This window comes from Carcharodon carcharias, chromosome 1 (genome assembly GCF_017639515.1).
Source record: "Carcharodon carcharias isolate sCarCar2 chromosome 1, sCarCar2.pri, whole genome shotgun sequence".
Classification (NCBI taxonomy): Eukaryota; Metazoa; Chordata; class Chondrichthyes; order Lamniformes; family Lamnidae; genus Carcharodon; species Carcharodon carcharias.
In genome coordinates, this window is record NC_054467.1 from 225,951,451 (window position 1) to 225,967,431 (window position 15,981).

The 15,981-nt window shown below is 42.7% G+C and overlaps 1 protein-coding gene across 1 annotated transcript in view; it reads left to right on the forward strand.

Moving 5' to 3' along the window:
* Positions 1-15,981, forward strand: part of loxhd1a (lipoxygenase homology PLAT domains 1a) — a 287,997-nt gene that overhangs the window by 106,251 nt on the left and 165,765 nt on the right. Inside the window, exons 8-11 of the mRNA XM_041183529.1 lie at positions 3,999-4,079; positions 5,481-5,665; positions 7,772-7,870; positions 11,141-11,289. Of these exons, the coding sequence (XP_041039463.1) occupies positions 3,999-4,079; positions 5,481-5,665; positions 7,772-7,870; positions 11,141-11,289 (514 nt within the window). The remainder of the gene's footprint in view (positions 1-3,998; positions 4,080-5,480; positions 5,666-7,771; positions 7,871-11,140; positions 11,290-15,981) is intronic.

The window sequence follows — 15,981 nt, forward strand, 5'->3', positions numbered from 1 at the left end:
AAAAACACCAGATCCATAAGAATTATGCCCATATCTACTATGAATCTCAAAGATGGGAGAGAAAATGACCAACCAATTTTGTTAGATAAATCATCAGTATGAGGGTTCATATAATGGCACACTTTTGAAATATAACCTATGTCCATTGTTTTGGACGGACATATAATCAAAATTTGGATAATTATCAAGTAAAGAAAGTTAATCATTCTTATCCATTTAAATCTTTCTTGTTAAATTAAGTTAGTTATGATTGGCTGGTTTGAGGCGCATACCACGACAAACTGATGTAGTAGGATCTGTTCTGAGGTTGCATCTGAGGCACATTGTTGGGACAGAGTAGTGGAAGCTAACCTATGATGTACCTAAAGTAGGAGTACTAGGTACTAGTACCATTATTACAATAAAACTATTTTATAAAACCATCATTGAAAAGGATTTTAATTATTTAGCCATATATGGACCATCCAATTGCTATAGAAAATAATATAGGCAGTTTTCAACAGTGACTGCCTTTGCTTAATTCAACATTTATCAAGACATTGGAGTTAACACAATCTTTGTAATGGATATACCCATCTATATCCCATACTTGGGATTGTTCAAAACTGTGATTCAGAACATAGGAATAAGAGTAGGCCATTCAGCCCATCGAGCCTGCTCCACCATTCAATTAGATCATGGCTGGTCATCTATCTCAATGCAACTTTCCCGTGCTATCTCCATATTCCTTGATATCATTAGTCTCCAGAAATCTATTGATTTCTGTCTTGAACACGCTCAATGATTGAGCTTCCACAGCCGTCTGGGGTAAAGAATTCCAAAGATTCACAACCCACTGAGTGAAGAAATTCCTCCTCATCTCAGTCTAAATGGTCTATCCCTTATCCTGAGATTATGTCGCCTGGTTCTAGACTTACCAGCCAGGGGAAACATCCCAGCCACATCTTTCCTGTCACGCTCTGTAAGAACTTTGTAAATTTCAATTAGGTTGCTTCTCGTTCTTCGAAACTCTAGAGAATACAGGCCCAGTTTCCTCAATCTCTCCTCATAAGGAAATCCCACCATCCCAGGGATTAGTCTGGTGAACCTCCATTGCATTCCCGCTATGGCAAGTATATCCTTCCTTAGATAAAGGGACCAAAACTGTACTCAATACTCCAGGTGCAGTCTCATCAAGGCTCTATATAATTGCAGCAAGACACCTTTACTCCCGTACTCAAATCCCCTTGTGATGAAGGCCAACATGCCATTAACTTTCCTAATTCCTTGCTGCACCTGCATGCTAACTTTTAGTGACTCATGATCAAGGACACCCAGGTCCCTTTGGACACCAATACTTCCCAACCTCTCACCATTTAAGAAATGAATGTCTTTCTATTTTTTCTACCAAAGTGGATGACTTCACACTTATTCACATTATATTCCTGCTGCCATGTTCTTGCCCAGTCACTTAGCCTGTCCAAGTGCGCTTGAAGTCCCCTTGCATGCTCCTCACAATTTACATTCCCACCTACTTTTATGTCATCAGTTGGCCCCCATATCCACATCATTTATATAGATTGTGAACAGCTTTTGCCCCAGCACTAAGCCTTGCGGTTACTAAAATTGGCAGTTCCAAAGACTGAACAAGAAAAGTAATGGAAAATAAAGTTGACAGAACCTGAGGCCAGGACCTGCCTTCAAAAGCTTGCTTTGATCACAGCAAGAAATAATCGGAAACCTTTAGTACCTCAGTAACTATTGGCTCCACATTGCGAGATGAGGGTTAAATAGGGAAAAGCACACTAGCATATCTAAACACAGGCACTTGCTAGTAGTCAATTTACATCTTACAAATTTCCAAACATTCAGTTTATAAGCCAGTTATAGGTTGCAGCCATTTTTCATATTGGGAGATGAAAAGTACCTATCCTGAAAAATTTAACTTCAAGTGCTGCCCTGTAATTCTTTTAAAAAATCAGAAAAAGGATATGCTACATCCAAACAAAAGAACAATTATGTGGCAAATTCACAAAGCCATAAAGATGAAGGAGGTCATTCAAATGATCTAACTTAACCTTCAATGCAATCCTACGCTCACCTCCATCACACCATCCTGCTTCTTGAATGATGCCAGACAGTTTAACCTTGAGTAACCTACCCAAAGATCAAAAATAATTTCTCACATTAGTCAAGAAATTTCCTTCCTTCAGTTTGCCTCTATGTTCCCTTAATTTGTACTGTAGGACCATTGACTGACATATGCAGCATTGAAGGAGGTTATTCAACCCATCGTGTCTGTGCTAGGTCTTTGCTAGAACAATCCAAGACTAATCACACCATTCTGCCTTCTTCATAAAAACCTGTATCATCCTCTGCTTCAAATATTTACCTGCTCTTCACTTAAGGGATATACAATGGTCACTGAATCAATTACTCTCTGTGAAAGCACTCCATGCTTTAGCAACTCTCTTTTATCAATAAAATTCTCCTAATGTTTTTCCTCAATCTTTTTATGACAATTTTAAATTAATGATGCTCATCATAAATTATCCTTCCTGAGCAAATGAGCATCCCCTGCAGGCACAGTTTAACTTCAAATTGTGTTCAGGATTAATCCCCTTTTATTTCCACTTAATTTTTAATATACTTTTATAAGGAGTCCTGACTGAAGAATCCAAGATTTTTTTTAAACCTTTCCTTTCAATTCAGCCACTTGAAACTAGCAATTAGCCTTGTCCATTTATTTTTCTTGTGCCTTCACGGTCAGAACGTGGCCCAACTAGAACATTAAACATCTTCACTAATTGTAACTCAGAGTTCTACATGGACTAGTTATGGAGACCATTGAATCAACTCTCATTCCCAGATTTCTTTCTGTGTCTTCGACTGGGTCAACATTATCCATTAATTCTTTGCTTTATTCTTCTTTCAATGTATAAGGCACTGCACCTATCTGTCATGAATGTCATCTCCATTTGTTCTGCCTTCTTACTAATATTGACTAGGACTGTGCAATTCTTCAGATTCCACTACCAACCGCCTTCCATCCCTAACCCCATCCATCCCCAATTTTGGTGTCATCTGCAAATCGCCAACTATCATTGTGTTTCTACAGTCCAGGAATATTACCAGCCCCGGCATCATTAAATGGGACATTCCACTCTGTCTTTCCCCATCTCAACATCATTTCCCAAACCAGCAGCTGTTCCTTCCTCTCTTTTAGCCCATTCCTTGTCGCCACTATTTTTACCAGGACGTCCACTGCTTTAGTCTTGTGCGATAATCTTCCATCCGGCATTTTATTAAGCTTCTGAAGTCCAGATGTATTATACTGTAAGACTTTCCAGTGGCCACTTAAAAGGTTCTTATTTCCTGAGAAAAGTCAAAGAAGAAATTAACTTAGAAAAACTTACCATGTGATATGAAACCAAATAAAAGTTATAAATCCAGGATACAGTGGAAGAGAATTCTCCTCAGAAAAGGCAACTTAGCCCAGAAATTAGTATTGGTGATACCAGTAGATGAATGTTTAATGCCTTCAAGTAACATTTCTCTGTCTCTTAATTTTTGCATAGATATATACACCTACCCTGTGTTAAAATAGTCAACCAAGGAATGTTACGTGAACACATTAATTGTTTATCCACTAATATCAAACAACAGACATTTCTCTGGTATCTCAACTTTAATTGAATTTAATTAATTTTGGAGACATTAAATTTGAAAAGGTATGAGAGCTCCCTGAATGGCACAAGATGCAAAAGAAAAAATATACGTTAAATTTGTGTGAAAAGATTGCTTTAATTCTTTTTGCCAAATGCTTCTGTAAGCTGGGTTTTAGTGAATGCAACATTTTTGGAAGTAACATGGAATACAACCAAGAATTGCATCCACTTTGGTAAAAAAAATTGCATGTCTTCTCTAGTTTGCCTGCTCGTTCCAACAAACCAATATCCAATTTCAGTTTTGTGAAATGAATTTCTATTGAAACATTTTGCATGATGTGTGCGTTGCAGAAGTAGAACGGCCTTTGAGAAAAACAAAACCGATGTTTTCCGGATCAAGACCAACAATGTGGGGCCAATAAAGAAAATAAGGTATTAACGTGTCTTCCCTCAATATTTTCTATTCTTTCTCTTTTCTCTTTTTGCCTATCTTCTTCCCTCCTAAAGACATTGAACTCTTGCTGTAGCGGGCTGTCATCAGTCAATCTCTGGTACCTCATCTAAGTGACCATTATTTTTGTGTAGGATTTGACAGTGAATGGTAATAGACTACTTGATCACAAGGGCATCACAGCTAATTTAGTCCTGTCGACTTGCTCACACAAAAGGTCATCAATACCAATGGGAACCATGACTAATTTTCTTCCTAAAATCAGGAAGAACATAGTCAATACTGGCATCTCTAACACAGTCCCTTCCGAGTTCAGACAGGTGACTAACCTAGGACCATTCTGTCTGTCTGGCATGTTATTGCAGAGGCAGCCTCTCCAAGCTTCTCCATCAATTAAGTGGCTGAAGGCACTGGCTGTTATAACATTACAGTCTATAGACCAGAAGGTTCAAGGTTGAATCTCTGGCCTGTGCTTGGTTATTTGCTACCAGTCAAGACATCAGTTTGGATGTTACAAATGGAAACTGTAGCCCTCAATTAGGAAGGGAAAAGATCAGAAAGTGGTCCCACTCCCGTTTGCTGGCAAGTGCCTTCTATGTGGACATCAAGTGAGAGAAGTAAACATCACTTTATTGAATTGTTCTGTGGAAAAATGGTGGCGAGAGGAAGAAAAATTGAAAGCGAGAAAGGAAATTTTTCTACATGCATTCAAGTACTTTGAAGTGTAGTCAATGCTATAATGTAGGAAAATGCAGCATCCAGATAGCACAGAACAAGCTCCCACAAATAGCAATGAGACAAGTGACTGGATAATCTGTTTTTGGCAATGTTCGCTGAGCAATGAATGACGGCCAGGAGACAAAAAGACCTCCCTGCTCTTCTTTAAAAAGTGCCATGTGATCATTTAGACCTAGAGAGGCAAAAAAATTATGCCTTTTACCAAACAGCGCTCCTGGAGTGCTGCATTCAAGTATCAGCCTAGATTTTGTGTTCAAGCCACTGGAGTGAAACTTGAACCACTCCTTGTACCTAATGTCTCAGATTATGGGACTTGGCCTTTCACCTGGGTATCTAAGTCACAAAATCTGTATAGGGAAGGAGAATTGAACACTAGCCTGAACTCTTTCCAGGGAATCAGATTGGAAGTGCATATATGTGGAGATTAAGTGAGGACAGAGGCAGGCAAGATATCAGGAGGTGAAGAACATTTGTGGGACTGAACACCAGCAAGAAGCCAGTGGTCTCAGGAAAGAGAATTGCCAGAAAAAGGTTAAAGATAAAAATTGTTACCAACCAAAATGGACTTGCCTTGTCTGTCATTGGTGACAATTTTTCCTCTAGTTGTCTCTTACTCAACAGCTTTCCCCTTTGCCATGTACTAGGATCGAACATGACAATACAGGAATGAGTGCCAGCTGGTTCTTGGATCGGCTCGTGATCACCGACATGAACCGACCCCACCTCCGTTTTTATTTCCCTTGTAACCAATGGCTTAGCAAAGAGGAGGGAGATGGACTCTACGTGCGGGACCTGTTAGGAAGTTTGAACCCAATGGACGTACCCAAATGTAAGCCATGTGCATCTTTGGTTACTATACTAGAGTATGAGAAAATGGTCAACAACAAATAAAGCTGCTCAGCCTGTCCCTTCCACAGACCATGTACAATCTGGTGTAACACCGATGGTACTTCTTCCTTGAAATCTCCCAAGGAAGAATTCTCCGAGGTTAATTCTGCCTCTGAAAAGCAAGCAGGCAAAACTTCAGATTATCTACTGAACCTTACCTACACTATCTTAGATCTCACCAATGACATTTACATTGACCCACCTATTTGTCAACCAGCAATCATCTGCCAGTCCTGTAACTGTCTCCTAACTATCTGCCATGCTAATGAGTAAAGGATAGATGAGTGTATATTACAAGTAGGATAAAACTTGCAATTATATTATGTCAAGTTATTCAATCCAGTCCATGATTTATAGTGTCTCCACTCCCATTTTGTAACAAGTGCATGACAATTTCCTGCATCTGTTCTATACGTAAGTTCACAAAATCATCTTTCTTGCATTAGAAATACTATATATATATATGTGTGTGTGTGTGTGTGTGTAAAAGTCGACCTCATGTAAAAGTTAACCCCATAAGTTTTTAGCATAAAAGACTGTAATTTTTCACATACCTCGTGTAAAGGTCAGCCCTAGTTCTTCAGGGACGAAAGCCCAAAAATTTCAGAACCAAAGTATAATCCTGGAGATGGTAATGAGTTGATTTCATTGTGAATATATATATATATATATATATATGCTAATGAAAATCAATAGTGGTAAGTAAATGTTTAAAACATTTATACCTTTAAGTTTTGTCTTTATTTATTTAGACTATTAAAGTAATCAGATACTGAAGGATAATTGATGTGAATTCCTTAGTGTTGTTGGTTTTTACTTAGAGTATTCCAAACCATTTTGCAATCAACAGATTACTTTTGAAATGCACTCACTGTTGTTTTGTCGAGTAATGTTTGTAGCCAATTTGTGCACAAAAGGCCTCACGAGCGGCAAATGAATGAATGACCAGGCAGAAACAAGGCAAAGGGTAGGCCAGCACCTGCTCCTTCCCTAGCCCGATCTGACTCCCAGCCGATGGGGTCCTCTTCAAATATGCAGACTGAGCTCCGATTACATTATCTGGGTCCAACCTGCTATTTTAACCGGGGACCCGCAGGACAAACTGCAGCTGCTTTCTCCAGACACTTCTTCCTTAGCTGAGTTTAGCTACCTCTTTTACAGTCACCCAGTTACTATCAATTTCTGTATCCACGATAACTTTTACAACCCTCTTAGGGTTTCTTAATCATAATAGTGAGAACGGCATTTTAATGAGGTCCCTAGCAATTATAACAATATCACAGGGCAATTTAAGGATGGACAATAAATGCTAGCCTAGCCAGTGAAACCCAGGTCCCATGAATGATTTAAAAAGCATTTTAAAAAACAATAGACTAGGGAAACTCGCCCTGAGCTGTGATGCTCTCCACAATCAGTTCACTTTCTAGTATTCATTGTCCAAGCAAGTCTTACCAACTTCAGAACATTTGGGAGAAGTCTGAAGCATGGGCTGTGAGAGATTGTAATAGATTACATGTAAAAACTGTACATCATCTCCTGGCGTTTCTCAAGAGTGATTGAACATAAGAGAATACACATATAAATACCAAAGCAAAGGGATAAAGAAGGGTAGGGAAAGTGAAGAGAAGGGAGAGGGAATGGATAGGTGAGAAACGATGCATTATTATCACTTTTTATCCCAGTGCATCACCTGATAGACACAGCCTAGCACTTTTAATCATCTTTATTATTGTATGGGTAGATTATTGTGTGAACTATCTCAGATTTTTGACTGCTAAGATTTGTCCAGTACTGACAACTCTAGTTACAGATTCTGTGTATAGGTTCAAATTGTCTATGAAAGACAGTAATAAAGGTAATCTTCTGCTGTATCCTGAATGGCGTACAGATGTAACATCTTTACCCTGCCCTCAGATGTTCAGCTAGTCTTTGTATTTTGCAGTATCAGTTGGGTAGTTGCTTAATTACTAATGATGTGTTCCATTGTCTCCTAATCTGCCTGTAGAACACCAGCGACTGTTAAAATCCTTTCCATCTCTTTCCACAGTAAACAAATACATTGTGAGTGTCTTTACGGGTGATATCAAAGGCAGCGGCACTGATGCTGACGTCTTCATTAACATTTTTGGCAAAAATGGAGACACAGGTAATTGGTTTTGCCTTTTGTCAGAAACAAGTAAGAAGGAGTCCCAGCAGAGGATCTGGTATACCCTTGCCCTCTACATCACTAGCCCCAGCACAAGAATTTTCCAGCACACACCCCCCACCCCCCCACACCAACCCCCGCGGTGGGTACCCCTGCGGCAGGGCTGGCGAGCCATTGAAACCTCCATTTACATCGGCTGGACCAGAAATTCCCGCTGGCCTGAGGGGCTGGACCAGGACTAATGCTCCAGAAACATGAGTTCAAATCCCACCATAGCAGCTGGTCATTAAATCCAATTAATTAATAAATCTGGAATAAAATATTGGTCTCATTAAAAATGATCATGAAGCTACTGAATTGTCATAAAAACCCATCTGGTTCACTAATCTCCTTCGGGGAAAGAAATCAACTATCCTTACCTGTTCTGGGCTACATGTGACTGACTGGTAACTGCCCTGTGAAATGGGCTAACAAGTCACTGAGTGGTATCAAACCATTACTGAAAGCCCTGTGCTTGTACCTACACCACACGGACTATAAAGGTTCACAAAGGTGGCTCACCAGTACCAAGGGCAGTTAGGAATGGGCAATAAATGTTGACCTTGCCAGCAACCTTCACATCCCAAGAATGAATAAAAATGTTTGGTCAGTGAACCCGCTGAGCTCTTACTGAAAAAGCATGTTTCCATTGGGCTGCGTGTCTATTCCATAAGGAGGCCAGATGCATACAGTACTCAAACTCCAATCTGACCATATCACTGTACAATGTGCTCATAACTTCCCCAAACTGCTTTAGCAACATACCTTCACCCTATTGGCTTCAGTGGTTGCTGATTTTCTCTGGTTGAGCCTGGTGAACATCAAATCTGCTATAATTACTAGGTCTATTTATCTATTTCCAAATCATGCATGTCACATAATTTTCCTACTATTCTACATTAAATTTCATCCGCTATTTTCCAAAATTGTGCCAACCCTGGAATATCTGCATTGACAGTGCATTAGGTACCAATAGAAACAGATAACAAAATGACAGTGGTCTGTTATGATGGTAAAATGATCATTCGACTTGTGAGAAAATTCTGAGTTTCCCAACTTGTTCATGGGTACCTGTGACAATAGATTCCCAACTTGTTCATGGGTACCTGTGACAATAGAGGTGTCCATTGACACTGAAGAATGGATTGAGTGATTTTGTCCAATATATATTGGACAAGAAACCTTTTCTTCATGTATTGCAGGGGCGACTGAGAGGTGCAATGGTGTAATGAGTTCCTGATAGGATAGGATGGGGTGGTGCGGCAGCACATTGGAGCAGCAGTGCAGCTCTCTAGAACAGAGAGATGCAGGTTTGCTTCCAGCTGTGTTGCTAATACTCAACAGGTCAGGCAGCATCCATGGAAAAACAGAAATCAGTTTTATTTCAGTCCTTATGACACTGCTTTGAGTTAAGGAGATATATGAATAAGCAACATTTAAATAAGAAACATAATAAGAGAAAGAGGATAGAGGAAAATTTAAAAAAGCACATAGGAAAATAAATAAAGTGACTTATGAATACTAGGGTGGAGAACATGGTAGATAGCAAATGTAATATTAGCAAGAGGCGGGATGGAATCATCCCACAAAGTGCGGTAGCGGGCTGGAAAAAAGTTGTTTTACCTGGCAGCTGCAATGGTGGGTTTTCATGGTGGAACGTCCCATTCCCATCTCATTAGTTATGCAGCCACAGAAAACACACTGTCTCTTTGGCGGGCAGCCTCTGATTTGCCCGCCATGCCGTTACCTTGCCACTTCCTCACACAGGGCACCATATTTAGATAGTAGCCGTGCGCACACTTCTCAACACCTGCAGCCCTGGACTCCTCTAGTGAAGACAGGGCCCCGAAAGCCAAGAAGAGTGCAGACCCCCGATTCAGTGACGCATCTCTGGTTGCCTTCTGGATACCGTGGAGGTCGGTCGTGATGCCCTCTACCCCTGCTCTGGCCACAGGAGTCCCATCAGTCTCACTGCTCTGGCTTCGGAAGCAGTGGCAGAGGTGGTCAGTGCCAACATTGCACACAAGAAGTCGGCCATCCAGTGCAGAAAAAGGATGAACAATCTCATCCGTGCTGCCAGGGTAAGGCAACCATCTTATCACTCTAAACTCATACATTCACAAGCCCATCACACATTCACTGGCATCTCACTTACTGCCAGCTCAAGGAACATCATCACTCAACCTCTCACAGGCATCCGCAATCTCCATTTGGCCACTCCTCTGAAGAATGCCTTCTCAGCCCTCACCATCTTGAGGTCAGTTGGACAGATCAACATGTGCCCCCACACACACCCTAGATACCCTTCTTCCATAGTACAACCCTCACCCTGCAGCCTCTTCTCTTGCCTGAGGCCACTTCTCCCCCCTCCCCCAAGCAAGCCCTAGCCCTACAACTATTGAAAAGACACCCCCGCCTTACGGCTGGTCTAGTTGGTAGAGACCTGCCCCTAAGCTCCCCTAAAATTGTGTGGTGCTGTCTGTGAAGCCTGTAGCTGATGACCTCGAGTGCTTCCTGAAGCAAGGTAGGCAAACAGACCTCGAAGTCCCGAGTGAAGTGCAGCTCATCAAGTGCATGTCGCTTTTGAGGATGATCCAGCATGGGGGATGATTCCAGCAAGCAGAGCTTATAATTAGATGCAAATGTATTAAAATGACATTCCTGATGTCCGGTGGCAGGAAAGGCGGCCGGCCATTGATCGGTGGGATGGTCAATTGAAAACTGGTTTCACAACGGCATGAAGCCGATCTTTGGCCTTCCTGCCATATTATCCCACCCTCGCCCACCGTTAACGGGGCCGAAAAATTCCGGCTGTGGTGTGTACGACTAGCCAAAGGGGGAAAGGAAGTAAGAAGAGCATGAAAATGAAAATCCAGATGGCAGAGCAGGCTGCAGTGGCCTGGGTTGTAATGGGTGTCCCCTCGCCAGGTTCCCATGAACAGGCAGGGCTGGTGCTGCATCACCACGTGTTTACTTAAAAGTAGGATTGGCGATGACCTGTGGAAAGGCTGCGTATATACTTTCGGAAACTTTACAGGGGCAGAAAAGAAAGGTGAAGGTTATACTAATAAATCTAATATCTAAAGCCACAGTAAGCTCAGGGACAAATTGAGTAAAATTGTACTCAGGCACTGAGGGGAATTTTGTGCTTTATCAAATGCTGCTACCAGTTTAAAGGGCATGCTGTTTTAGTAAATCTTTGTAATTAAATCTACGTTTAATTTCCTTTAGGGGAAAGACGGTTGGACAATGACAAAGACAACTTCGAAAGAGGAAATGAAGACAAGTTCACAATTGAGTCACCCAACCTGGGGCGCCTGAAAAAAATTACGATTGGTCACAATAGCAAAGGATCCTCAGCTGGGTGGTTCCTGAGCAAGGTATCTATCTCTTTTTTTAACCTGATGTTAAGCGTTCTCAGGTAACCCATATAGTATAGGTCAAGCACTGAGGCACAATCATGACATTGGGGAATGGGACAGCACAGAACAAAGCCATTTCACCCATCTTGCCTGTCCCGGCTCCCTGAAAGAGCAGTGCAGCTCCTAACCCTGACTGCACTTATGTGCCAGCCCCACCATCCGTGTCCCAGTCATTATGAGGTCTTGACTGAGGGAAGGGAATTGCTCATGGGGTGCTTTTTTGTTTTTTCTTTATTTACCTGCATCAACTGGGATCCAAACTCAAATTTGGGATCCTCAACTCCTTGAAATGAAAATGAGCATCCTTTACTCCTGAAACACGACCGAGCACACCCACTGATACCTGTGCTCTATAAATGTTCAGTTATGGTAGCCCATAGATTTCCCACTCATCACAACCAGGTCGATGTCGGCCTAATTGGCTTGTTATTAGCAGGTTTTTGCCTGGGTGTTTTTTGACCAACGGAACTACGTCTGCCTTTCCCCACTCCTCAGTTACTGCTTCAAGTTTTTTGGAGCTCTGGGAAATAACATTCAAATTAAAAATTTAGTAAGTTAGCAGTAAGAAGGGAACTTCTTCACCCAGATAGTAATAGGTCATCCAATAAATTCTCAGGGCAATCATTGATGGGGGCAGTGTAACAGGGTGCAAGTTTAGTGAGAATGGAGCTTGACTGCTATGTTGAGAAGATTGTTAGGAAGAGCTGATCTGTCAAAAAGCAATGGGTTTGTGATGGTTCAGAACCCACAGTTGGATGAGTCTCTTCCCCTTTCTTCTGCGGCAGAATTTTACCCTTGGCGGGCAGGCTGGGCGGGGGCGGGCGGGGGGGTGGTAGGGTAGCTGATCGCTCAGCACTGCCTGTGCGGGGGAGGGGGGGGGTGGGAGGAGGGTGAGAAAGAAAGAAAATAAAAATGTAACAAAACATTAATTCAATGTTAAAACTTTTTAAAAAGTTTTATTTGCTTTTGGAAACCTCATCCCGCCAGTAGATGAGATTCCCTAAAAAATGCAAAGGCTGCTTGGCCCTTTTAGCCTGCCTGGCAACCGTTAGGTTGGACTGGCAGTGAGAAATTTAGGTTAATTGATTATTTGATGGCCTTAACAGGCCTTTCGGCTGACGTCAGTGTGTGTCATTTCACACTCCAGCAGGTCGGGCATGCGCCCACCCATCGGGCGAAAACCTCTGTCCTGTGGGGTTTTAAGATTTCAATAGGAGCAGCCACTGAAGGGTGCTTGCATCGGCACCTTTTTCATGTGGATGTCAAACAAAGAAGTATGATTGGCTGGATAATGTAATCCATAGGAACTCCTGCCAGTTCCACCCACCATGGTGCCCAGCCCCCCCACCCCCACCTACCCAGCTTTGCGCCCAGCGCTCCCTTGTGTATTTGTTTTCCAGGACCTGATCCATGACACCCATCACTATGACTGCCTAGCTCCATCTCCACAGCACCGCCCAACTTTGCCCTTGCCTCAGTGTATATACTGCTGAAACTCTCAGTCATGCCTTTGTTATATTTAGACTTGACTATTCTAACACACTCCATGCCAGCCTCCCTGTTCCCACCCACCTCAACCTTGCGATCAACCAAAACTCTGCTATCCATGTACCAACTCACACCAAGTCGTGCTCACCCATATGCCCTGTACTCGCTGACTTGCATTAGCTCCTCCTAAGCAACATCTTGTTTTTAAAATTCTTAACTTTGTTTTCAAATCTCTCCATGACTTTGCCCTTCTCTATCTCTGTGGTATCTCCAGCCTTATAGCCCTTCAAGATCTGTGCACTCTGCCAATTCAAGCGTCGTAATGCAATCCCAGTTTTAATCGCTCCAACATTGGCGTCTATGCCTTCACCTCTTCACCTCTCCACCTCTTCACCTCTCCACCTCTTCACCTCTCCACCTCTCCACCTCTCCACCTCTCCACCTCTCCACCTCTTCACCTCTCCACCTCTTCACCTCTCCACCATTCCACTTCTCCACCTCTTCACCTCTCCACCTCTTCACTTCTCCACCTCTCTTTCCTCCTTTAAGGAGCCACTTAAAACCCATCACTTTTACCAAGCTGTCGGCAACCTGACTGAATATGAGGCTCGGGGTTAAATATTTGTTTGACAATACTTCTAAAGCACTTAGGGATTTTTGATCATAATAAAGGCCCCATGTAAATGCAAGTTACTTTTGTTGAACCTGTCAGTAGATTGGCCAGTGAAATTTACAAAAGGTTTATTTGGCCGAGGAGCGATTGATTGTCACCAGACAACTGGCAAATTCCAAATTTAGAGATTTTGAAACCATTTTTTCAGATCTTTCACTGGCATTGCCAGTCTCTTATGCTGCAACAAGGTGCCATAATGATATACTCCACGCAGGAGGCAGTGGTGTAGCGTAGTAGTATTGTCACTAGACTATCCAGAGACCCAAGGTAATGCTCTGGGGACAAAAATAAAAATTGCTGGGAAAACTCAGCAGGTCTGACAGCATCTGTGGAGAGAAAGAGTTAACGTTTTGAGTCCAGATGACTCTGAAGAGTTATACTCAGACCTGCTGAGTTTTTCCAGCAACTTTTGTTTTTGTTTCAGATTTCCAGCATCCACTGTATTTTGCTTTTATCTTAATGCTCTGGGGACCCGGGTTCGAATCCCAATGAAAAAAATCCCAATGAAAAAGCTCTAATGATGACCATGCCAATGTTGTAAAAACCCATCTGGTTCACTAATGCCCTTTAAGAAGGAAACCTGGTCTTACATGTGACTCTTAACTGCTCTCTAACCTATCAAACCACTAAAGCAACTCAATAAGGAATGCATCTGGACGGATCACCCAACATCGACCTAGGTACTGGAAATGCCAATGACAAATTCAGCCTTGTCGACCCTGCAAAGTCCTCCTTACCAACATCTGGGGGCTAGTGCCAAAATTGGGAGAGCTATCCTACAGACTAGTCAAGCAAGAGTCTAACATAGTCATCCTCACGGATTCATACTTATAGACAATGTCCCAGACATCACCATCCCTAGATATGTCCTGTCCCATTGGCAGGACAGAGGTGGCGGCACATTTGTATATAGTCGGTAGGGAGTTGCCCTGGGAATCGTCAATATCGACCCCGGACCCCATGAAGTCTCACGGCATCAAGTCGAACATCAAGGAAACCTCCTGCTGATTCCCATGTACTGCACTCCCACAGCTGATGAATCAGTGCTCCTCCATGTTGAACACCACTTGGAGAAAGCACTGAGGATGTCAAGGGTGCAGAATGTACTCTGGGTGGAGGACTTCAATGTCCATCACCAAGAGTGACTCGGTAGCACCACTACTGACTGAGCTGGCTGAATCCTAAAGGATGTAAGCTAAAAGCAAAATACTGCGGGTGCTGGAAATCTGGAACAAAAACAGAAAATACTGGAAAACCTAAGGGACATACATATTCAAAATGTCAGCTCTGTTTCTCTCTCCACAGGTGCTGTCAGACCTGCTGAGTTTTTCCAGTATTTTCTGTTTTTGTTCCAAAAGCAAATAGCTGTTAGATTGGGTCTATAGCAGGCTGTGAGGGAATCAACAAGAGGGAAATACTTGACCTCATCCTCACCAACCTGTCTGCTGCAGATGCATCTGTTCATGACAGTATCGATAGGAATGACCACCACACAGACATTGTGGAGATGAAGTCCTGTCTTCACATCGAGAATACCCTCCATTGTGTTGTGTGGCACTACCACTGTGCTAAATGGGATAGATTTTGAACAGATCTAGCAACTCAAGGCTGGGCACCCATGAGGGTCTGTGGGCCATCAGCAGCAGCAGAATTGTACTCGAACACAATCTGTAACCTCATGGCCTAGCATATCCCCCACTCTACCATTACCATCAAGCCAGGAGGTCAACCCTGGTAGAGTGCAGGAAGGCAAGCCAGGAGCAGCACCAGGCATACCTAAAAATGAGTGTCAACCTGGTGAAGCTACAACATGGGACAAATTGCATACCAAATAGCATGAGCAGCAAGTGATAGACAGAGCTAAGCGATCCCGCAACCAACAGATCAGATCTAAGTTCTGCAGTCCTGCCACATCCAGTCATGAATGGTGGTGGACAATTAAACAGCTCACTGGAGGAGAAGGCTCCACAAATATTCCGATCCTCAATGATGGGAGAGCCCAGTACATCAGTGCAAAATATAAGGATGAAGCATTTGCAAAAATCTTCAGCCAGAAGTGTCGAGTGGATGATACATCTTGGCCTCTTCTGGAGGTCCCAGCATCACAGATGCCAGTCTTCAGCCAATTCGATTCACTCCACTTGATATCAAGAAATGGCTGAAGGCACTGAATACTGCAAAGGCTATGGGCCCTGACAATATTCTGGCAATAGTACTGAGGCTTGTGCTCCAGAACTTTCCACGCCCCTAGCCAAGCTGTTCCAGTACAGCTACAACACTGCATCTACCTGGCTATGTGGAAAATTGCCCAAACTGCAGCATTTCAAGAAGGCCTCTCACTGCCACCTTGACCAAGTGTGGCATCAAGAAGCCCTAGCAAAACTGGAGTCAATGGGAATCAGGGGAAAACTCTACCTGGTTGGAGTCATACCTTGCACAAAGGAACATGGTTCTTGTTGTTGGAGGTCAATCATCTCAGTTCCAGGACA